This window comes from Hyalella azteca, unplaced genomic scaffold (genome assembly GCF_000764305.2).
Source record: "Hyalella azteca isolate HAZT.00-mixed unplaced genomic scaffold, Hazt_2.0.2 contig8024, whole genome shotgun sequence".
Taxonomy (NCBI): domain Eukaryota; kingdom Metazoa; phylum Arthropoda; class Malacostraca; order Amphipoda; family Hyalellidae; genus Hyalella; species Hyalella azteca.
In genome coordinates, this window is record NW_025938130.1 from 131334 (window position 1) to 156313 (window position 24980).

At 39.3% G+C, this 24980-nt stretch overlaps 2 protein-coding genes across 4 annotated transcripts in view; one reads left to right on the top strand and one right to left on the bottom strand.

The window, feature by feature from the left end:
* Window positions 1–15447, top strand: part of LOC108682065 (organic cation transporter protein) — a 17264-nt gene extending 1817 nt beyond the window's left edge. The window contains exons 3-11 of the mRNA XM_018171174.2: window positions 7392–7548; window positions 8358–8461; window positions 9227–9381; window positions 9696–9864; window positions 10653–10800; window positions 11298–11446; window positions 11855–12027; window positions 12461–12645; window positions 13217–15447. Of these exons, the coding sequence (XP_018026663.1) occupies window positions 7392–7548; window positions 8358–8461; window positions 9227–9381; window positions 9696–9864; window positions 10653–10800; window positions 11298–11446; window positions 11855–12027; window positions 12461–12645; window positions 13217–13498 (1522 nt within the window). The 3' untranslated portion in view covers window positions 13499–15447. The remainder of the gene's footprint in view (window positions 1–7391; window positions 7549–8357; window positions 8462–9226; window positions 9382–9695; window positions 9865–10652; window positions 10801–11297; window positions 11447–11854; window positions 12028–12460; window positions 12646–13216) is intronic.
* On the bottom strand, window positions 14047–19031 carry LOC108682066 (45 kDa calcium-binding protein). Of its 3 annotated transcripts, XM_018171175.2 has the most exons (7): window positions 18776–19031; window positions 18298–18454; window positions 17836–17975; window positions 17277–17390; window positions 16576–16725; window positions 16263–16402; window positions 14047–15771 (listed from the first exon to the last, which is right to left on the bottom strand). In XM_018171175.2, the coding sequence occupies exons 1-7, from the start codon at window positions 18891–18893 to the stop codon at window positions 15595–15597; spliced, it is 996 nt and encodes a 331-aa protein (XP_018026664.1). In that variant the 5' UTR covers window positions 18894–19031; the 3' UTR covers window positions 14047–15594. The 3 variants fall into 3 exon arrangements, with proteins under 3 accessions (XP_018026664.1, XP_018026665.1, XP_047737410.1); XM_018171176.2 differs by lacking the exons at window positions 18298–18454; window positions 18776–19031 and having other exon boundaries at window positions 17823–17897; XM_047881454.1 differs by lacking the exons at window positions 18298–18454; window positions 18776–19031 and having other exon boundaries at window positions 17832–17883.
* Window positions 19032–24980: the final 5949 nt, after the last annotated feature.

Here is a 24980-nt window from a genome sequence, read left to right on the forward strand (position 1 = left end):
GGTTTCAGGCAGTCGCCGAGGGTTTCAAAAACTTGCCCTCGTTTCACGCACTAGAATTTGTCGGGAATAAAACACTTGTACTAGCCGTTTTTCTCACTATTCGCACAATTTTGATTGAACTGCACTAAAATTGAACCTTTCACTGAAATCGTTTCGGTACAAAATTCGCGAAATAAGTCAAACCGGCATAGTAAAAAGTGAGATAGTTGGGACCCGCAAACACTACGTGCGTCCTCGATCACTGCCAGAACTCAACTCCGAAATCTGCGAAACGTCCGTACACCATTAACTAACTTCAATAATATGATGTTCTTAAAGGTAGACTGCATTCTATGTTGTATTAAGTGTAGACTTCATGCCTATCATTGTGCTGAAGTCTACTGCCAATCTTGCATCTCGCTACAATCCCTCTCTTCACATGAAGTCTCAGTCGCGTCAGCACGCTTCAGAACCTGTATTACTTGTAGTTATGGGCCCAGATGCTATAATTTGCACAGTGACAACGTGTGCAGAAGCTTGTATATCTTCAATTTTGAACTGTTCTCGACAATGAAAACGTACGTCTATTGACATGAATCACATGATTGCAAGTAAAGCTAGACTCACGGTGATGCCTCTTAAAGGTGAAAATTATGCCAGTTTGAAAATTCAGGTGAAATGACTATCGTAAACGAGAATTGTGGCGCCTGGTGGACGGTTTTGTGTCTCCTCCTGAAGTAGTGAGCCTGATAAACTTGCTAAATTTAATGCTGGGAGAGACAAAGCTATAGTTTTAATTGTGCTTTCCGCGGATCCTTCCGTACTGTATTTTTTAGGTGATCCAGTTGAACCTGTAATTGTGTGGAAAAATCAGCAGATCAATTTCAGAAAAAACTTTGGGCCAATATATTGCAGTTAGGACGTAAACTTTATTCAAAGAAGTTGAATGATATAGATTCAGTTCAATAACATGTGAAATGCATGACCGAAATCTTCAATGAACTGGCAGTTATTGGAGATCCAGTCTCTGAGAATGATCGTGTGCTACATTTGTTGGCAAGCTTGCCCCCATCGTATGACCTGTTGGTTACAGATTTGAAAACCAATGTTGAGGTTCCGCCAATGGAACTTGTCACCGAACGTCTGCTCTACGAAGAATTTAAACGAAATTCTACTGCTAATACTGGTAAGTCATTGATCAATTCAAGATAATCTGCTTTAGTGACAACGGAAGAGAACAAATCTGCTAACAAGCGTCTCCAGTGCGAAAAACAGGGATACGTCAGTAAGAATTGCTGGCCCCTACCCCCTTGAACTAAAGTGAACATGAGTTCAAGAAAAAACCCGTGGCAACGCATAATGCGGGTATTACAGCTTTTAACGAGTTTTGGCTGATGCGAATAACAAAGAGTAGACTGTTGACTCTGGTGCGTGTCACATGTGCAATGGTGCCAAACACTTCAAGAATTTGAAAGCTTCAAATCTGTAAAAACTAATAAAGTGTAGTTAGGTGACGGTCACACTGCTGATGTTATTGCGCCACGTGACGTTGAGATTAAAGTGACATTGTCTCGTGGAAACTGAATTCAAACCTGTACATTAGGTGAAGTACTGTTAGTTCCTGACTATCCTTACAATTTATGCAGTGTATCGAGTGTTGCCAAGTTAGGCGAAACTATTAAATTTAGAGACGCTACTTGCAGTATTTTTGACTAGTCGGGCAAGATCATTTATCGTGCTAAAAGATGCGAAGATTTCTATCATAAACGCGTGAGGCAGGTCATATGGTTAGTTGTGTGAATAAAACGAAAGTGGATTTTAATGGAAACTGGAAAGTGAATTTTTTAATGCACAGAAGTCTTGGTCATCCGTGAGCTCAAAATTTGGAAAATAAATGCAATGAAAACTTGGCTCATGACTTGAGTCAAGTTGTTGAAAATAAATTATATTTTTTGTCCCGATTGAGTCTTAGGAAAACACGAGAAAACCAAGTTTCCTGCAAAGAAAGACAATGACGTCTGATGAGAGATCAATAGTAAAGCTTTGAGTGGAGAGTACTTCCTGACATTCATTGACGACGCCAGTCCGATACACTTGGACGCAAATCTTGAAGACGAAAGATGAAGTGTTCGACTAATTATTCAAAACTTGGAAAGCTGAAACGGAAAAAAACTTTTGGGCTAAAAAGAGAAAATACTTCTTAGTGACAATCTAGGGGAATTCACCTAGAACAAATGAAAGAAGTATCTTGTATTTTGAAGGAAAACGGCGTCCAACATCAAACCAACATATCCAAAACTACAAAATAGGGTTGCTGAGCGAAAGAATCGTTCATTGATGGAATCTACACGAGCTATGCTTTCCAAAGCAAAACTTCCACAGCAGTTCTGGGCATAGGCAGTAACTGCAACTTGCCTTCAAAACTCGTCCTGTACTCGAGCTCTTTGGCGCGCAACCGTGCACCACCAATTTTGTGCACCAATAAGCCCTGAATCGAACGCCTTGGATCTCTCCGGAGCGCAGCCGTGCACCACCAATTTTGTGCACCAATAAGCCCTGAATCGAACGCCTTGGATCTCTCCGGACATCCACCAGTCAGCCGTGAACCACTCGGCTTTGTCCTCCTCCGGCCTAGCATAAAACCTTCCGTGCACCACCAGACCGCGGATCGAATACGACTTTCAGGCATAGTTGAATTACGTAATTTTACGTTCACCGCATCTGAGGTTAGGTTTCAGATAGCATAGTTCTGTTCCAAAATTTATCTTCCTTCGACCGAGGGCTGGTTCAACGCACGGCCTAGATATGATTGTCCAGAAGTGTTAAAGGCTACCTACGTTCGGGAAGGCGGGAATCATTATGGTACATTACATCCGGGACGGTGGTGGTCTTCGGCAGGCGACCCGAGCTTTTGATGCTAAGACCCCGTTAGAGGCGTTCTTAGGTGAGAAACCTAGTGTTGAACGCCTCTACGTGGCTTGTTGTTAAACATTTTCTCATCAGAAGTTAGATCCCAAGTCTCAACTTGCTATTCTCCGGGCATATGTTGAAACCACAAAAGGCTATAGACGGTACGATATTCAACATAACCTGGTGTTCTACAGCCGGAATGCCATTTTAAATGAATCTGAATTACCAAAGGAATCTGCAACTGAAGCATGCAGTGTCGCCATGAACCCCATACCTTTGCACCCAGAAAGCAGAGACCTATTTAGTCCTAGTAACTAGGAAGCCGCAACTCTCGAGCTTGGTGCATGAGATGGAGGGAAATGATAGAAGATACACTTTCAGAAGGAGGGCCAATCCTACGTAGATCAACTGGAGATGGAAAATTTCCAAACCGTTACGGAGATAATATCTACCTTGCTGTGGTATAGATGACGACCCTGAGAAATGGAAACGAGCAAAGGATGTAGAAATGAACAGCACGAAGAAAAACTATGTTTAGAATCTCGTCAAATGACCCGATGGTATGAGAGCCATTAATACGCGTTGGGGTATTCAAGAAAAAGACCAGCTACTGGTAAGGTGATACAATATAAAAAGCGGCTCGTCGCACAGGGTTTCTCCCTGAAATTCAGTGAAGATTACAATGATACGGTACTTTTACACCTGTAGTTCGCTTTGAAACAATTCGTGTATTAGCATTTCTAGCTGTAGAAAATGACCCAATTCTACATCACATGGATATAACTACTCTTACTTGAAGGTAGAACTAGAAGAAGAAATTTATCTGAAGCAGACAGTAGGGTACGCTCTAAAAGGATAAGCATACACGATCTGCAAATTGAACCGAAGTTTATTAGGATTGAAACAAAATCCCAGATGTTGGAACCATTCTTTGAATAAATTTTTAACTCAACTTGGATTTACACAATCGTCTAGCGACCCGTGCCAGGACACCTCTTCATAAGGAGAGAAATTAAGTATCGCTGTCTACTTCGACGACATCGCGATTGCTGGAAGATCCATTACTGATATTACAAAGGTGAAGCAGCTGATAGCGAAGCGCTATGACTTAAAAGACTTAGGAGGGTTGAAATATTTATTGAGAGTTGAAGTTCGTCACGACACGACAGCAGGTGAAATTTGGCTGGGCCAACCTGCTCAAGTGCTTATACCGAGCAGGTGTTGGAGAAAATTTTCAAGGGAAATTGTAAATTGATTGAAAATCTTTCAACCACAAGTGCTAAGTTGACGAAGTCGACAGAAACAAACTCTTCAATACAGATTTGTACAGATCAGTTTGCTTGCTGATCTTTCAGTTTGCTGATCATTTTGCTGTATCTTTCTACGAAAACAAGGCCAGATGTCATGAACGCGCAGTCAAACGTAGCTAAATTTTGTGATGCTTCCAACGCATTGGAAAGCTGTCAAGCACATTCTTAGATATCTGCGCGAGACAATCCAATATGGTTTGCTCTAAAACAAAGAAGGTTCCGGTACCCTTGCTGGTTTCTCAGACGCCAGCTGCGCTGGAGACGTTGCAGATCGAAAATCAACGTCAGGTTTTAACTCTCAACTGAGCGGCGCTGCCATGAGCTGGCGAAGCAAGAAGCAAATGTGCGTCGCCTTGTCCACAACTCAGGCCAAATTCAAACTGCTCTTTCGCACGCCACGCAAGAGGCCGTGTGTCTCATACAGCTACTTAGTGACTTGGGTCACTAGAGTGGCGCTCCAACCATCATAAATGAAGACGATTCCTCTGCCATAGCTTCAGGCAAGAGTGTTGCCATTCATGGTAGCAGTAAGCATATTGATGTTAAATATTACTATTAAAAGATCAGGTCAGTAAACAAACTGTTGCTGTTAGGTATTGTCTAACTGAGTTAATGGTAGCTGATATGTTAACTAAAGCTATTAGCAACGAGAAATCCTGCCAACTTCGTGAACAGGTCGGAGTTATTACACAATAGCCGTGTTAATAATTGTTCAAACTTGCCGTTCAAATAGTTAAGTATTGTTAATTTACATGTTATTTAATTACGTTCAAGAAGGATTGTAGAAATATTCAACTAACTAGCTTCAATAATCCGGCGTTCTTAAATGTAGACTGCATCTTACATTGTAGCGTAAACTTTTATGCCGATATTTCTACTGAACTCTACTGCCAATCTTGCATCTTGTTGCAATCCCTCCCTTCACATGAAGTCTCCGTCGCACCACTGCACGCTTCAGAATCTGCATTACTTTTATTCTTCTATACTTCAATCAGGCCGCCCCGCAAAGGTCGATAACATAGACTTGAAAGTTCCATAATCTTTCATCTTTCTTCATAAGACTTGCCTTACAATCTCGGATTTATTATCCTTTTTGCACGTCTTTGAACAATATGACCTAATTTTTATCCTTGTCAAGTTTTGATGACTATGCGGTTTTTTCAAACTCTTAAGTTCGGACGCACAACAGCGACGAACGACAGCTTTATCGCTTCTGCATCTAGGTACTCGTTAGAGCGCCTAATTCAAGCCGTTTATTGGTTTTATTAATTTAAGCTTCAATTTGCGCATAAATTTCGACTCTTTGCCGATATAAACTCCTAATTTTTTCCATTGCCGACTTCGCAATCATCACTCTCTAGATGAAACCATGTCATCTCGTACTGTAATCTTACTGTCATTGTTCTTACAAAGGTGAATTACTTTAAACTTTTCAGCATTAAAACGCAGCTGCCACATATCAGCCTAGTCAACTAACCTGTCCAGATCATCTTGCAATTGTACATATTTCGACGTATCCTTCACTGTATTATCTATAAACTTTTGTGTCATCGGCATACATCGAGCACAAGCTTGACACTACTTCTGACATCGTTTATAAACGCAACGAATAAAACAGGCCCGAGAACGCTTCCTGGTGGCACGCCGCTACTCACTGATGCCCATTCTGATATGGTCTTAAAAGTACTGATACTTTGTCGTCTACTTACTAGAAAATCTCTGATACATTGGAGTACCTTTCTCTCTATTCCGATAGACTTCACTTTACGCAACAGCCACTCATGGGGAACACTGTTAAATGCTTGGGCAAAATCGAGGTACACTGCAATCATTGGCTCCTTTTCGTCCAGCAGGCGAGTCCTATAATCATTCACAATAGACAATAGGTCAGAGGTGCAGGATCTACCGGCAATAAAGCCATGTTGACAGTCTGATACGAGATTATTAACAAACTTCGATCGATCGATCGATCGATCCCTCACAACAGATTCCGTTACCTTGCAAACGACACTTGTCAAACTGACCGGGCGATCGTTGCCCGTGCAGCTCATGCCACCTTTTTTGAACAATGGTGTCTCTTGGGCTACTTCCCAGTCGGCTCGCAAGCTTCCTTCGTACGAGGTATTTCGATAAATAGTCAAAGGGCTGGCTATGATGGTCGCTAACTCTTTGAGTAATCTGGAGTGGAAGCCCTCAGGTCCAAATGACTTGAGATTTAGAGCTACTAGGCGCTTGAGAACTTCTTGTATTTCAAAACTTATTAATTTAATATTTAAAAATGTTTTTTTTATATGTTTAAAGCAACAGCATCGTGCATCAGCTGGCCCAAATGAGGGCGGATGATCGATAATCAGAGGCGGCGATCCATCGTGGCCTGGGACTGCTATATGTCCGAAACAAAAATCAAGGATACCAAGGAATTTCGAGCCCACCGAGTGCTCCTCAATAGCCCTCATCATCAAATCCTCATCTGTGAATACGCTACTAAAGAACAGATTGAGAACGTCAGCCTTGCCCTCATCAAATGATATCTTCAGTGAAAATATCAAATCAGAGATATCATCGTTTGTTTTGCACTTAAAACAAGCGTACAAAAAAAAGCTTCCGGGTTCTGTTTGGCATTCTTGGCAATGTCTTTCTCAAATATTCACACTGTAGACTGTAGTGCGACAGCTTTCCTTAGCTTGATTTCGAGCTCTTGTGAATAAATTTTAATCAGCATCATCACCAAAAGTCTAAAAATAACGCTTGTAGGCTTCCTTCTTGGTTTCCAGCTTAGCTAGAACTATTCTCTTGATCCCCTTATTTTTTCGACTCCACTGAGCTTAATTTTAGGTACAAATGCATCAACTGCAGACATAACCGTGCCATTAGTGATTCTCAAACGCCATGACTCCGATCGTAACTAAAATGGCGACCGTTTCAATGGTGGAATGCATGATACGACACCTAGAATTTCTGGCTTCTGCGTTCTTTGTACAATTCAACCATTAGTATTTACGTATATCAATCGCTATTTAATATGTAAGGTATTATTATTATGTATAATAATCCTATTAATGAATTGAGTGCGTAAATAATACCCTCAACATAGTTTTGTTGGCGTGGCTTTTATTTTGTCTATGAAAATTGCGCTGCGTTCTTTATTTAATTTCTCCGCTTAGTCAGTTTCTCAGTGAATATGTATTGCAGTTATATGTGCTCTCGGCGGAGCTACGACTACGGCATCGCGGCACAACTTGGATTCGAAGCCGTGATGGAAGATACGAACGTCGTCCCTGGGGGCGACATGAACGAGACGTGTTCCAGTCTCGTCTTTCAAGACGGTATCGATAGCATCGTCACTGAGGTTTGCACGCAATCTCTGACATCTTGTTGTAGCGATGTTGTTGTATTTGTTGTTGTTATGCCCATCCTGTTAGTAGCGGCTAGGAAGAGGGGTAATAGGTCAGTTTTTCAGCTCACGAGTACAATAATTATTACATTACGCAAAACCCTGGACTAGCCAGACACTCGTTTATCAACGGCTGAGATAAATGGATGAACGGCTTTGACGGTCATGAGCTAAGCTTCACAAGAAACTTGTTCTAGTTTGACTTGAACTCATGGCGCTGAGTGCGAGAGACTAACTCTCCCAACACTGCAGCGCATAATTTCTGGCTTCACTGGAGCCCTTCAGTCCAGTGTTATTTAGAAGGTTTTTGTATATGATTAGTAGCATGTTGTTAACCCAAGTTAACCCGAGTAGCCGTAAAACGCTTTATAACAGACCTACCTTGTGGTACAGAAACTGTTTCTCGAGACGCTCACTTATGGTAGAAGTGACTACCACTGGTATGGTAGCATCGCCCTCACTGTTATGCACGTTCGTTGCTATTGTGTAACTCAGAACTCACGTGTGGTGCAGGAATTCCAGATAGGCATTTTTCGACCAAATTAGACAATTTTAGCATTTTATCAATTGTCGTGGCAGGTAAAAATCTATGTCGGCCGTTAATTCATTGTATTTTTTGAGGAATGAAAAGCCCGAAAATTTGTTGCGTTGTACTGCCAATCAAAAATCTACTAATGTGTATATTTGAACAGGTTTGGACCTGTATGTAAGTTGATAAGGGCGTTTTCTCTTGCCATCGTCTGACGACCTGGCTTGGTGTGCAGTGGTCTCTGGTGTGCGACCGTCTCGTGTGGTCGTCACACGCGGTTGCGGCTTCTCACGCCGGTCTCTGTTTAGGGTCTCTGCTCTTCGGCTACATTCTGGACCGGTAAGCTACTAAAACAAAATCATTGCAAAATATGATTGACCTAACCTATAGGGTAATGATGATAAAAATATGTATGTTAGACATCTAGAATTATAATTTTCGTGAGTGATGGTACCGACACAAATTTATAATGGTTAATCATTGCTAGTTTTTAGAGAAACTTTTGTAACTCTGTAACGTAATATTCTTTCACACGTTGACTACGATTGCTTCATCTTGTACAATTATTTAATTTTTTGTACTTTTTTTTAAGCAGGGTTGCCAGACGGTCATTTTTTCCGGACAAATTCCGTGATTTAGTTTTTCTCAATTGCGTTGGCAGGCTAAAATTTATGATAGGGGTATTTCCTAATTAAATTTTAAATATTCCAAAAAGAAAATAAATGGAATTTTTATAGCGGAACCTACAAATAAACTAGTATACATTGAATTATCGGCCTTTTTTGTTCTCGGATTTGGCCGATTTTAGGCAACCTGAATTATGTACCACTACCTCCTGGAGAAATACATTTCGTGGTACACATATGTACCAATACGTAGTCAACGTGTTAAGAAAGATGGGCGTGCATTTTAGATTAGAGTAAATTAGGTTGTGTTTATTAATAATATTCTATTCAAGTTGCCACCTTAAGTTGGTGTTTCGTCTACCCTTCCGGGCTAATGACCAAACTTCTCGATCACATGGTTCAGAGTGTACTACACACGTGCAGAGTGTACTACACATCAGAGTGTACTAACACATCAAAGTGTACTACATATGTGCAGAGTAGGTCGCCGCATCGGCTTGATGGTCGCCATCACGATGTTCGTGCCGTGTGGTCTGGCCGTGGCAGCGGCAGTTAACATCCACATGTACATCGTCTTCAGAATTCTCGTCACGATGTTCGGCATGGGGATGTACCTCGGCGGTTTCGTATTGTGTAAGATGTCAATTCATTTTCGTGCTTTAATCATAATGATTCATAAAGTAATAACGTATTTGAACTTCACGATTTCACTTTACTTGTGTCCATCGAAACACTCATTTTCTTTTACAGTAATGGGTTAGCGGCCTTGAAAGTTTTACAATGCAAATGACACATAAGAAACTCTTACTGCCGCAGTGATTTGCAATACCAAATACACAGGAAACCTTGTCCTGAATAGGCACGGAGGTGGCCATTAATAAGTATATGGGAACATTGTAATAAATTTTTTTCCCGGTGATCGCCCCCTGGCCGCGGACCTGCTGCAGCCATGGAGCTGTGCACCCCGAGGCAGCGCTCCCTCGTGAGCTCTTACTTCGTGGTGCCCTGGGCCGTGGGCTACATGGCCACCTCAGCCATCGCTTACACCGTCACCTCCTGGCGCTACCTACAGGTCGCTCTCACCGTCCCCGCCATCGCCCTGTATTGTAATTTGTGGTGAGGCTGACGTCCGGGCTGTAGTTGAAGCTGACGTTGGAGGTTACTATTGTTTCTTTGCGTAGTCTTTTGTCTGGGAAGGCAGCTTTACATCTTTGAGCAATTTCACATGTCAATATCTCTAACAACCTCACATTTTAAAAATCATCCCGCTTCCTATTTGAACCTTAGCATCAGGACAAGGGTTTACGTTCTTTTCACAATAAACCGAAACCTAACTGGCAAAGGAGGTTCCCTTCGTTAAGTATCAACCGTGATGTCATTAGTTATTAGAGCTTCGTTGCACTTACAAACTGTCATTCCCACCAACGCAATACAGCGTTACAACTGAAGCTACAAAGCCATTCTCAGTCGTCATAACTTTTGTAATACTTGGTTATAATTTGTTCGAGCGCAGGTTTTCGCTTCAGAACGAGATATTCGAGAGTAGTTCTGGGTTTGTAAGCGTTGGTCTTCGCCTTTCATACCATAACTGTGTTGTTCTTTGTCGGTGGGCTCATTTGTGAGTACAACCTTCTAACTTCTGACGTAATGCTGTAAAATAGAGCGTGGTTATTTTACTGTTGCTCAACTATTTGACTGCACGCACAATCATTTATGAGCATAACTTGTTTACTTAGTGTTCAGCCTTATTTTTACCGGTGAGGGTAAATCTTTGACTGTCATCTTAAACCTCGGACTGTGGGAGTGTCTTTTCGACAGTGTTCGTGACGTCGCTGATGGTACCAATTTAAGTCTAAGAAATAATTTGGAATTAGTTAGTTTTTTACCCCATCTTTTCTGTTCAGCTTGGTGCCTGAAAGTCCAAGATGGTTGATTCGCAAGGGGCGATATGAAGAAGCGTTGTCTATTTTGACGAAGATGGCGCTGAGGAACAAACGGAAGATGCCTTCCGACGACGACATGTCGGCCGCTCTGAGAAGAATCTGCCCTCGGGTCAGAGAATGGGAACGGCTAATTATATTTTGAAATTAATAAAGCGTGATGCGTTTCCTTTCTTTTTTGAAAGGCATCATCAGATCATGTTCCTTATGCCCTATTGAAAGGACTTTAAATATTTTCAGGTCGAACCACCAAAAAAAATTGTTGCAAATCTTTCACTCATAATCGTCTTGTCTAAACGATAGAATTGCAGAACTTTCTGAATTGTTCGTCGAGCTTAGAAGATTAAATACAGTGTATCCCAGTGGTGGAATTTACCTGGTTACGAATGAATGTAGTACTCTTTTTACCAAGATTGCCAAATTTTCAATACCGTAATACAGTGGTGTCAACTTTTATTAGACGGGGATCGAATCCAGACTCGTTGCTCCAATAATGTTGATCGTAACCACTCGGCCACCGTGACTTTAATTACCAAGTTCAAGGATTCCATTATTTATTTAAAGTTAAATAAATGAAGAATTTTCATGATGGTTCTGTTTTCCTCTCAGAAAGTCAATAACGTGCAGTGGTCAGCAGTGTCGTGGCTGCGTACATGGATTTATCCTCAGCTGCAGTGGAAGACTCCCGTAGTTTTCTTCTGCTGGTTCTCCGTGTCCATGGTTTACTACGGCCTGTCGCAGGGTTCCGCTAATTTGGGGTACGAAATTTTGTAACGGGATGGTTAACGCGGAGTTCTAACTCTTTACTAATTCTTGAGACGAGCCCTAAATTTTAATCTCTTCAATATTTGATGGTTAATTTATGTCACAGTTAGTTCTTTTACCTAAACGGAGTATATTACCGAGTCAAGGAAGTTCGAGTTCGTATGATGATAGGTCAGGGGATTCCTCTTGGAAATCATTGGTATCGGAGTTCATGTTTGACTTGAGTTGAGTATTCTAGCAATTTGAGTTTCAAAGTTCATGTTTAGTTGTCTCATCAAATGAGTCAATTAACTCATTTGATGACACATGCGTGCCGCGAACATAACGCGGGAGTTTGTCGACATTCGCGTGTCGTGAACATAACCCTGGTATTATTGTTCCTTATCGTCTTGTCCACACAGAGTGAACGAATACCAGTTCATCTTCGTGGGAGGGGCGCTGGAAGTGGCGGCGTACCTCGTCATCTACCCTGGCGTGACGATGCTGGGGCGCCGCGTCTTCCTGGCGCTCACTTACGCCGTCGCCGCCGTCAGTATCGGCGGCGTCATGGGCATGATGATGACGGGCTTTGATGGTAGGTACTGGTGCTGTTCGGTGGTTGATGGATTGCTAATGATGTAAGACGATATTTGGTGGATTGTGATAGTAATTTGTAGGTATTTACTGCCTCGTATGTTGCACTGTTTGGGCTAAGGTTGAGGTCGGGTTCACGCCACACTGCCGGGCGCGAGCCCTTGGACATTGGACACCTTGGGACACACACCTTGGGCCCAGCAGTGTGGCCCAAGGCATTGGACTGGACCAGTCACGGTCCAGAAAGCTTCTATAAAAATGCATTAAAAATATTGGGCTTGACCGTGACAGGCATATTCCTGGCAATATCTTGTGAATCCCGACTTTATGGTGCCAAATATCGCACTGCTCGGAATTACCCATTTCGGTAATGCGCTTTTCGACATTGCACTGTTCGGTATTATGCTGTTCAATATAACGCATTTCGTCAACAGGTGGCAACGGAGGCCTGCTGTTCCTCTCGTACTCAGGGAAGTTCATGATCACGGCAGCGTTCCATGTGCTCTACGTCATCACCGGCGAGCTCTTCCCTACCGAACTGCGCTCCCTCATCATCGGGGAGGCCAGCGTCTGCGCCAGGATCGGCAGCATCATGTCGCCCTACATCAACATACTAGTGGTGAGTGCATCATGTCGCCCTACATCAACATCCTCGTGGTGAGTGCATCATGTCGCCCTACATCAACATCCTCGTGGTGAGTGCATCATGTCGCCCTACATCAACATCCTCGTGGTGAGTGCATCATGTAGCCCTACATCAACATTCTCGTAGTCAGTGCATCATGTCGCCCTACATCAACATCCTCGTGGTGAGTGCATCATGTTGCCCTAAATCAACATCCTCGTGATGGTTGTTCTAGGTTGTTGCTACTCCGTCGTTTGCATAGCCACCACATCGTTGTGCCAGTCAACATCAGGCTTCCGCGTATACGTTCATACGTTATATTATCCTGTAAAATTGTAGCCATAAATTGATATCAGTGCGTTTATTTATCATTTGAGTGTTATTTCAAAGAATAAATTATCATGTGCGGCCAGGGTGGTTCTTGCCAGATTCGTGGACCTTTCTGGTCAGCACATTACTGAGAGAGCGTTTACCCTTTTAAAGTTTCCCGACAAAATGCTTCAATTTAGAGGTTCGCCGCAATAAATGGCGAGGAAAAAGATACAAGTTTTTCAATTAATTGCAGGGCTCGGAAGTAAGATGGGCACCGGCGGCATTTTTTGGCTCGTTTTCGATCGCGTCTGCTATCTTGGCCGCGTTCTTGCCTGAGACGCGAGGACTCGCGTTGGACGAAGAACTTAAAGCAACGAAGAATCAAGAAGCAAGAACCCCAGGCACCGGCAGTCAAGGCGACGAAGAACTCAAGACAAAGAAACAAGAAGAAGGAACCTTAGGTGCTGGCTATCAGGGCGGCAAGAACAACCCTTATTTTAGTGCTACTGATGACACTCTTGCAAGTCAGTTCTGAACAAACCCTTTAAAAAGTTTTTAATAGATTCAAGTAGATATTAGTTTATATATAAGTTATCAATCTCAAGATAATATTTTATGGTATTTTTGACTCCAAAATGGTTTATCTAGATAACAATAGCGAACTATCGGTGAACCCGTATTACATTCTAATAGAAGGGAAAATTAAAGTAATGTGCTTCACTTCGCAATGATTTGGTAATAAAGTAAACATCACAAAGATTGGAGCAGTAAGTTGGAGATTCGACACGCGCAGCTAGTTGTGAAAATTCAGGTCGAAATCGGCTGGTTGATGAAAATATGCCTGATATGAACGACGCCAACACCACTATTATCATTATATTATTATCTAATGCGCACTGTGGCGCAAGAAATAACCTCATATTATGTATTGTCTTCGTTGGATTAGAAAATGATATCTGTACTCTTTTCACGAGCCTACGTACTTCTCAATTGCAATGATTTATTGTAATTGTTGAAAATGATCATTTGCTTTACTGGCCATAGTGATGCCAACAAGGGCTCTGTAGAAGAAGAAAACACGAGAAGGCATTCAATTTAATACGTTCTTGCTAGGGGACTGGAGGAAGGAAAATATCACAGTCTATGGCAAATGATTTGACACTCTCAAGATATAACAAGCAAATTGTTCATCACTTGGATATCAAGCAGTTTTAACCTGTCGATTATGCGAACAGATGAGAAACTTTCACTACACTAAGAACTTATTTCTAAACCTGATAACTTCCAGAAACGGTCACCAAGATAACTATGTATTTTCCATTCAGGACTACTAAACAGTCAGCGAACGGTATGGAACTTCATAACGAAGATACTACAACGATAATTAAGTCAAGTCGAGAGACTACAACGATAATGAGAAAGAAAATACAAAAAAGAGAATTAAAAAAAAATTCAGGTCCATGAGCAAACGCGTCAATTCAAGAACTTTTTTTCTTGGAATGTTTACGTCCACAAACTGAGACGTAGGCAGTTCTATGCAGGTTATAATGTATATAGTTTATATAGATGAACCAGGAAGCATGGTAGGTAACCGCAGTTTATAATGGACTAATAGCCTGCCAGCGTGGCATCCATTAAGCAAACTCGCACCGTAAGTAGAATAAATGACACTAATGAGTTGGAAGGTCTAAATTATTCCAAATCAAAGCTCGTTAATCACCCACACGAGGCGAAAGATCGTTTGTGGCCAGGCCAGTGAAGAACGAAGGAGCAAGACAGAAGTCGCGTTAGCATTTCAAATAATAAGAATGGAAAGTAGCAATAGAAAATAAGACGCTCCTAGAGATGAAGATGAAGACAGAGAAAGGAAATGTAAGAAATCCTGCCTAAATGCAGCTTGTTCCTACAACCGAGATCCGGTGCCAGACATCGAGAGCTAGTAGAACGAAGCCATAACAGAGATAGTAGACATAATCAAACACGACATTTGATATAAAATATGCTTATTAGCAACCGGAATCTATAACAATGGAATGAAAGTATAACATCAACAGGATAGCAACTCTTAAGACCGATTATCTTATGTACAATGATCTAAACGACACAAATTATTGCACTAGATAACATTATTGCGAGTATAACAAGTTTCCTTATCGATTCTAAATTGAATGTTTGAATTTAATGACTAAGTTCTCTCAACACAGTTTATCTTTAGTAGATAAGAAAACTTGCAGCGCAATTTCTTTTACTTTAATATTTTATGGACATAAGATTTTCTGCGCACTGGTCCGGTTTCTTTCAGTGAATTTCGGATCTTGTAAAATGATACTCATGAGCGTATGAGCGTAAGCTATTTGTTCGTATCACAGTCTTCATTATAAGTAAAATTAATACATGCAGTCTAGCCACACAATTTTCAATTCATACAAGCGCAATGTCCTAGAATTACAGAATGAGAGGACTCTGGATTATTAAAATCATACGGATTATAAAAAAATTGATTTATAAAAAATACAACAGTCCAATGGTTTTCACTTATTGTTGTCACTAATTAGTTGATAAATCCTTTAGATTAGAAAATTTTATGATTTAAAAGTTTTTAATCGTCTTAAGAAACAGCCTCTCAGGGGTTCAGAACTCATTATGGAAGCTGCCAGCGACGTCAACCATCTTGCTGCTGACGAAGAGGCTGGAGTGCGTCAGGAGCTCAGGCAGCGAGAGGCTGCCGTCAGCGTCGGTGTCAGCAGCAGCGAAGAGGCGGTCCGCCTCCAGGCGGGAGTGGTGGGGGTGGCGAGGGTCGCGGTACAGCTGGGGGGGGGGGAGGCTAAAGATTTAGGCGGCAACTTATTGGCTATAGCGTTGGTTTATAGGCTTTAAGCGTTAGTTTATTGGATGTAGCGTCAGTTTATTATATATAAAGTCACGTTATTCACTATAGCGTCAGCTCATTATATATAACATCAGTTTGTTGACTATAGCACCGGTCTGTTGACTATACCGTCAGCATGTTGAACATAGCGTTAGTTTATTATATACCTAACTTTAGTTTGTCGATCATCGCGCAAGTTGTTGACTAAAGAGTCAGTTTAATCACAGGGATGGAAAAAATTGACGTACAATATAAATAAAAATATTCAACAGTTTAAATGTCAATTAAAGTCATAATGTAACTTGAAGGAAGAAATCCACGCTAAGACGATCATGTACGTCGTAAATCTTATGGCAATAAAGAGATTTAATGTGATATATAAAAAACTCTAAAAAACACAGCATTCATGATAACGGGAGCGATAAGATACCACAAGTTCCCTGCGCTCGATCTTGCCGTCGGCGTTCTGGTCGACCTCGAGGAAGCGCTCCTGCAGGCACTGCGTCAGTTGCGCGCCCTGGTTGCTCTGGCAATATTCCTCCTTCGTGAGGGCCCCGTCACCGTTAGTGTCTGCACACACCGATACCATTCATTAATCATGCTGGCAATTATAATATTCATTTCATTTGAACGTATCAAATCATTTTCACCCATCAGACATTTGTACCCGATTATTGATAAGTTACTGAATCTTGCATATCATAACCACGCGTTTATACTAGCCTAATTTCTGAAGAACTAACCAAGGAAATAGAGAAGCTCTTCCACCTTAGCAAGGATGGCACCATGGGAGCTCTCGGGGTGGTGGAAGGCCAGAAACTCGTCCAGAGTGAGCGTGTCGGGGTCACTGCGAGCCGCTTCTGACCACGCAGCTTTGTCGCGCATGATGCTCTCTGCTCAGAGCGGGACGAGGATAATGTAGCCTCTGCTTAGACCAGCCGTTACAGTCTCTGCTCAAAGGCCGTTGCAGTTTCTGCTAAGACCAGCCGTTACAGTCTCTACTCAAACCAGCCGTTACAGTCTCTGCTCAAAGGCCATCGTAGTTTCTGCTCTAACCGGCAGTCGCATCTACCAATCACCTTTAGGCACTACTAACGTAACTAGGCCTATAAATACGATTAACGATGATGAAAGATGATGTATCTGTAGAAGAAAATTAACTTAATGTCCTGTTGGTTATTCTTGTTAATTACCTACTTTTTCCTCCCGCTTGAAAGTATATTCAGCTATTTACAGATGTATTTAATACTAGGTACATGTAATTAATATGTAACTTTGGAACCTTTTTCTTCCCGCTTGAGGTCATTCAGGCTATTGATAAATTCATTTTATACAAAATGCAAGTAATATGTAGCTTTGAAACCTTTTTCTTCTCGCTTGAGGTCTTTCAGGCTATTGATAGATTCATTTTATACAAAATGCAAGTATTATGTAGCTTTGAAACCTTTTTCCTCCCGCTTGAGGTCTTTCAGGTTGTCAAGATGAGCAGCAATAAAGTCAGCATCATAGCCGCGCTTGCGCAAGAAATGTGTGAGGTGCTCTTGCCATGATACTTCACCTGTAATTGAACAATAAATTTCAACTAATTGCAAGACAAGAAAACAGCTAATAAAATAATCTAAAGATTCTAACCATGATGGAAGATTATTTAGTCTAACCATTCTAACCATTGTGTGAATATGAAATCAAACAGGTATTGAAAACATGATACGGTTTAACAAATATTCATCAATACATAGATTAATTAATGACTGTAGATATTTAATTGATAAAACTCAATTTTTAATGTGGATTTCGCTGAATAATTATTTGTAGATAATCTTATTTCAAACCATACTTCAAGCTTTATTAGCAGTAAACCTATTATTATGAGATATACAAATTTACCAAAAACATGCTTATTGTGCAATCTATTTTTACTTTTAGGAAGAACTACTATCTTTATAATGAAAACAATGGCAAAAATTCTAAAATTCTGAATTCTTAATACATGAATCACTTTCCATTGCGAGGGTCTACATCAAGTGCAGTGAATATAAAGAAGTTTTCTCTGATGGCCTGTGTGAGGTGCAGCGTAACTTGCTGCTGAACACAAGCCTCAGTCTCTGATCGGGATAAGCCAAGGGAGCCATCCGTGTCACATCTGTATATGAGAGCTTCATAAGTACTTTTACGGTAGGTATATTTTGTCTTCATAACTCAAAAGAATCTACAAAGAATCTCTATGGAAAGAGAATGCCAAGTAAAGATGTAATGAATTTATTGTTAAAAAATTCTTCTTACTATTGAGGCTAATTAATAAATGTTCGTGAAGATACTGAAAATAATCAGCTAATGTTATAATTGTATCAAGTAAGTAAATGTATGTGAAAATATTGGCATGATTAGAATTTACGTATTAATGTTGGAACTAGCAAAATTTCAAAAAGTGTAAGAAACAAAAGGCTAATAGGTATTATCCATACCTTTTGAATGCTTGGGACAAAATTTCTTTTGGACCCAGGATTTGTTTAGAATTTCTGATTTCTGCCCTTTCTGCAGCAGCTTGCGCAATTTTAAGCACTTCCTCATGGATTGCGGCGGCAGCTCGAGGAGTCCTCTCCGCTGAATGCATTGCAGACACTGAAGCAGAAACATGCAGAAGTCAAGTTTTGGAGATGAATATTGTCTGGAAAAGTATTAGTGCATAAAAACTGAACTAGATATAATATCAAGATTTAAATTTATAAAGAATTATTAATGCATATGAATCCAAGAAAAAAGAAAGGTTGCACCAAACTTGATGTGAAACAGAAATGTAGTGTGTATGGTTTATAGGCTTATATACCTACATGTAAAAAAAAAGTTTCCATTTGCATGCTTTTTTCACTACTATTTAGAATGCCCATAACTATCTCAAGTGTTTTATAGATGAATGCAAATGAAGAAAAAGAGCTAACTCACCTTGCTTGGATCTCAGAGGAACATGTAAGATGAGGCACATCAGAAGACCTGCTACTGCACAGCTCCCCAGAAGAAAGAAGATTTGTTCTGTGCGGATTCTTCTTAGAGTGCGTCTCATATTTCTGACTATAGGCTGTTAAATATCTTTGAACCATCAAATATTATGAAAAATATTTCTGATATACCCTAGGTATATCAGTATTAGTCAGGTACAGATTAGCTAAGAAATAAATACCCATTATACTGAACTTCTATAAAAAAGGATGACATTCAATTTAAAATATATGAAGCATGAATCAAAATTGCCATAAATAGGTATGATAAGAATATTTTTATCTATGCAAAATTGCTAATCAACATTTACTATAATTTATTTTTACTAAATTTATAAATTTTATAATTATCCATTTGCACCATAAATTCAAAAGAAAACACCTTAACAATATTCACAGTTTAAAATTTATGTTGACAAAATTATTTTAATAAGCTTGACAGCTTCTAGGACGCAAAAATAGAAACTCAGATTTTTTTCAAATTTACTTTTTGGAAAATGTATAAGTTCATAAAATTCTAATGTGATAACTTCAACACCAGATAAATTTATTTTAATAGGATGATAGGAATAGGTCATGTGACATATCAAGTTCTGCATCATTGCATGGAATATATCTACCTTTCAAGCCATGACCAGAGCTTTCCTGACATTTTTGGAGCCACATGACTTCTGTTAGATGAATTAGTAGTACCTCTCATCTAAATGATACCTGACCAAAATCCACATAAGATATCAAAAGGACAGTAAGATATTAAACAATCAAAATTTGTCACTATGGAGCTTCAAGATTTATAAGTAGGAAAATTCTAATTCTGGGTTCAACAAAACACATTTTCAAAATATTTGGACGTAGTCTCTAAATAATAAAATTACCTGTATGAAATATTAAATAAGAGCCCATTCATCAAGCAGGAATCTTGTGGCTCCAAAATAATGACAGGAAAGCTCTAATTACAGTTTAGAAAGTACCGTAGTTATATTATTGTATATAAATGCCACTCTGGCACTCCTATTATAATCCTATAGCTAAATATTGAATATCAGAAAAAAATCATTTTTTTTTTTAAAAGAGGTACTGGTAATTCCCTAAGTCCTTTTACCAATGATGTAACAGACTGTGAACTGGGTGATCAGTTTCAAATATTCTTGAAACAGAACAGATGGAACATTTTGTGTACAATTAAGAAAAATATAGGGTAAACATCATATCACATAACAGTTAGTAAAAAAAATGAAAACATTTTATAGGTACTACTTTAAAATTATTCTGTTATCTGTAATTATAAGGTATTTGCATTGCTCATGTATGTAAATAGACTAATCAAGTTAAATCAACTACCCTCAATGCCACATAAGTTGTCACTTTTGGAAAACCTACTAGAATATATTGAATTTTGAAACACCAAGCAGCTAAAAGTTAACATGTTGACTCCGAAGTGGTACATATGCGTACCACAAAATGTATTTTTCCAGGACGTAGTGGTACATAATTCAGGTTGCCTAAAATTGGCCAAATCCAAGAACAAAAAAGGCCAATAACTCAAATATATACCTACTAGTTTATTTGTAGGTTCTACTTTAAAAATTCCATTTATTTTCTTTTTGCAGTACCATATTTAAATTTAATTAGGAAGTACCCCTATAATAAAGTTCAGCCAGCCAACGCAATTGAAAAAAGTAAATCACGGAATTTATCCAGAAAAAATGACCGTCTGGCAACTCTGTTTAAAAACAGTATACAAAAAATGAAATAATGGTACAAGATGAAGCTATCGTAGTCAACCTGCTAAATGTAACACATGTACAGGGTTGACTCATGTTTAGACTGTATAGAAAAAAAGGCACTAAGATTTTTTTATTGCTCGATCATATAATAAAATGGAAGTATTTGAGACTTATCGGAAGTGGCTAGGTATATAGTACCTGCTTTAAAGTCACCAGCAATATTGACTAGGATAGATTATAGTTACCTGCAAGATAATTATAAAATAAATTTCTATATAATTAAAATCAAGATTACAAGAAAAACAAACCTTATTTTACTGCATTTCACCTTGGTATGACCCAAGATTGAAGGGAAAATATTTTCAGGGCAATAAAGTATCGCAGAAACGCAGCTCATACAGCAGAATGAAAAAATTTGTTTCACTCAACGAATTTTTGTCATGTTGATTTGAAATCTCAAAACTAATTACAAATTAATTGTTGGAAATGCATCTTACCATCTTTAAGCAATATTAATAAAAGTTATAGTACGTAGCTATTTTCCTATAATCCCATGATAACAAAATGTTTGTATTGGGTCGATTTGATAAATATTTGGTTTTCACCAGCAACGTGGTGACTTTAGTGGCATTGACAGTGAAGAAAGGTAAAATGTACCATCAAACGGGGTAAAAAGGGACGGTTTTGAGCGTTTTTTGTTAATAACTTCTTACCATGAAACATTTCATAAACATGTTTGGGCTCATTTTAAAGCTCTTTGCAAGGGCTATTGTATGGCATCTCCAAAAAAATTCCATATGCTATTTGTAAGGTGCTAGATGCAATATAAAAGGCTCCTGAATTAATCTGGAAATGGGGTAAAAAGGGACACTTGAAATAAAATTCAATTTTAAACATTTGAAGCATGCATGCCATGCAGAGTGTTCTCGTCTTTTACTAACAGTACTCTGAAGTCCTCCTCTTCCTTTGTAGATGATGTAAATGTAGAATAAATGAAATTTTCTGTGATTTTTACTTGGTTTTTCTTCATTGATATAATATTACCTTATCCATACATACATTGCTGTATTATTAATGTGATATTACTGTATCCATGGACTGATGGACATGCCATTGAGCATTGACAACAACCTTGTCCACTGCAAGCTTCATATCAGCAGCCATGCAGCATTTCTTCTGTATCTGTAAGCTTGCAGGATGGTTTGTAATTTTGCACAATTTCAATCAAGTCAAGTGACTTTGCTATAACAAAAAAGATTGTAAAAAACATACCTGAAACAGGAAAGAATAGTATTTCAGTGACAAGACAACCACCATATTTTTTGGAGAAATAAAGCATAGTTTAAGTTAATCCAGGGCGCAGAGGGTGGATGCAGCATCGCCAATATATGGGTTTTTAAGCCCTAAGCGTCGCCGGGTAATTTTAAGATGCGTCACCAGGTAAATTTAATGAAAAGCCATTTACGCTGAGTAATGAAAAACTATTTACAAGCCACAAACTTATTTACAAGGTTGCATGCACGTGTTATCCCAAATAACTAATTTTACCCTAAAAACAGTCCAATTGTACAGCAGGTGTCAACTGAACATGTGATAATGCAGTCTGACCCCTCTAATGTGACCACAACTATGTAATTGTAAGCTTGATGTTTACATTTTTTTGTCGGGAACTCATCGCAACTGATTTTCGGACAAGCTTCACTGCATCCTGATCCATCCAACATATCGGAAACCTTACTTTTTTTTTAAATAGTTGGCTGAAGACTGACAAATATATTAAATGCAAGAATTTCAATCTAAATGTGTCGGCAAGATCTTCAGAAGGCGTAAATTTTGCTACTGAAGCGTAGCCAAAGATCTTGCAATATTCATCCACTCTCTGCACAGTGGAGGTTAATTACTTTTCATTCTTTGTTGCCCCTTGCTCAATTCTATCTGTGACATTCTATGCACAATTTTGTGATGACTGATACAACGGATACTGTAGTGATACAGTAATTTTTTATTGAGTGAAATTATTTTCATTGAGCAAGGTAAATGTAATCAAAATTCTTTGTTGTTAATTGATTTTTTCATTAACTGGAGCCTTTGCTAACCAAGGTTCTACTGTAAATGCAATTTTAGAGGTGTCCCTTGACCCTTAATCCTTATTACCCCAGGGGGGGGTGTCCCTTATTAGGTACCCTGTCTTGGGGAGATGGCCACCATTTTTTTTGGAATGAGATAGCTAGATACCGTATGCAAATTCTGTCAATCAAGTTTTTAAGCCAACACTAGTGTGCAACTTTTATGCGAGTAAAATTTTTCAATACGACAAATATTTTTTCTGCTACAGACCTTAGCAGAGGTAGGGTAAACGCGGTATATTCCGACACATTAAGGACGCATCGAGAAATGAAAAACTATAAAAAATAACCGTATGCGTTACTCGAGTTCTGTTTGCTTTATGTGACTCGCAAAACACCGTACTACGCGCCAGCAACAATGAAACGTCACAAAATGTTGCCATATTTATTTAAAAGCCTTTAGAATGCAAACCTACCAAATCCCTATATTCCAACACTGTGTGTGGCAATATTCGGCATGTGGTGAGGTGTATTCAGTCCGCGCTTCAAATTCTACTGATACGTAATGCCATCATCCACGTGTTCGAATTCGGTTCGCTGTGTGAGCTGTATTGGAATACAACACGGCTTTGAATTAGAACACTAATGAATATTTAACACTACTTAATTACGCTTTTAATTAACAACTATTAAGCTTTTAATTAAGCAAATTTTAATTTTTGTACATAGCTTGGAACAATCTGTGTGTGTCCAATTCAAGTTGTGACGGAATTTGTTTTCATGTGTCTAAATCCATTTCTCAACTTAATCATCTATTAATTTATTTACCACTTGAAATCAGCAAATACAAGTATACTTAAAGGGTTCCTAATATATTCACAGACGTATTTAAAAGTCTCAAACCATAATATTCTTCCTATACAAACAGTTATTCACTATTTGGTAGAGCAAGGTCAACTGTCATATTTGACACATTTTTCGATGATCTCACTGGGTAGCGTGCATTGTCTCTCTTTGGATCTCAATATTTATTTGCTACCTAGATGCCATGGTCAGGAAGATCTGCCAGGTGCACGGGAATTTATTTTGTCATTTTAACAACCTGCGCGGTGCGCCGTAGTATGCTGGTAAAAAAATGCGCTGTGCGCCGTACTTTAGAAAGCTAAAATAGTTTAAATATGGACGCGCGGCAACACAAATTACGCAATCGCACTGACCGTACACACAAACGTGTAGGTATCTGCATTGTGTTGTGATTGGATACGAGTTAACTAGATTGCTAACGTGTCAACTCAGGTTCTATAAAGGCCCGTTTACACTAGTGGCAACGACATGCGCTTTGAGTCGTTTGCTGCAGTGCCTCACCGCGCACAACCGTTCACACTACTTTTGTACACGGTAGTTCGAGACCGCACGCTTTGAACACTAGTTGCCTCCTAGACGTCAATGAGGATGGATGTCACCGAATTTGAGCTGTGGGCCATTGTTGTCGGGTGTGCTGCGGTCTGTCATTCTTTGCACTATGCCAGTTGTAAACGAGAACTTAGCATAGGCATCATAATTAGAGAAGTAGCACATTCAAAAAGATACAGTCTGAAAAATATAGTCTATTCTTAAATAAAAAGCTCCAATATTCGTACCGATATTACATCATCCTTTGAAATCGCTAAATGGTAATGCATAAATTGTCAGAAGTTGCTAAAATCACATAAACTAAACACGTCATGTAAAAATAACTTACATCATTTGTATTTCGATTTTTGTACTCCTTTGACCGAACACTACATAGGCATTCATGTTCTCTATAAAGTATAAAGATCAATTAGGCTCTCTACTAGAGAGCGACTCCAAACGAGAGTGGTGTTAGTCGACATTTGGAGTGCCGGACCAGCGTACACTATCAACCTTACTAGACCACAGACATCTATCTACTAACTAAGAATTTAAAAGAAAAGAATAGTCCACAAAATTCATATCTTTATAGAAAATGTTTCAAAGACCAGCTCCATAGTCGGTTCGTAGAATCTAAAATCATAAATTAATACATTGAAACCATAGAACTAATTGAATTTCTTTAATTAATATACAAGGACTACTACACACAGGACATGCATAGCCTATGTCCAGCCTCTGCTAGCAGAGGCGATCGCCTACACTATGAAAATGCTGTTGTTTTAGTGGCATCAACAAATGATATGCCCATAATTGTTTCATACAATAGTATTACAATGTGTGTAGTAGTCCTTGGTCAGAACCATAGACTTTTTGCCAGTTTTGAAGTTCAAAATTTTGTACTAAGCAAAGTAGGTACCATTTTCCTGCCTTCATACACTGATAAAAAAAATATTTAAATGGAGTG

Coding starts and splice junctions, on each gene's coding strand:
- LOC108682066 (XM_018171175.2), bottom strand. CDS start 18,893: ATGAGACGCACTCTAAGAAGAATCCGCACAGAACAAATCTTCTTTCTT. Junction 17,391..17,835: donor TGATGTAGACCCTCGCAATG/GAAAGTGATTCA, acceptor GTTCAATTACAG/GTGAAGTATCATGGCAAGAG. Junction 15,772..16,262: donor TCGAGCGCAGGGAACTTGTG/GTATCTTATCGC, acceptor CCCCCCCCCCAG/CTGTACCGCGACCCTCGCCA.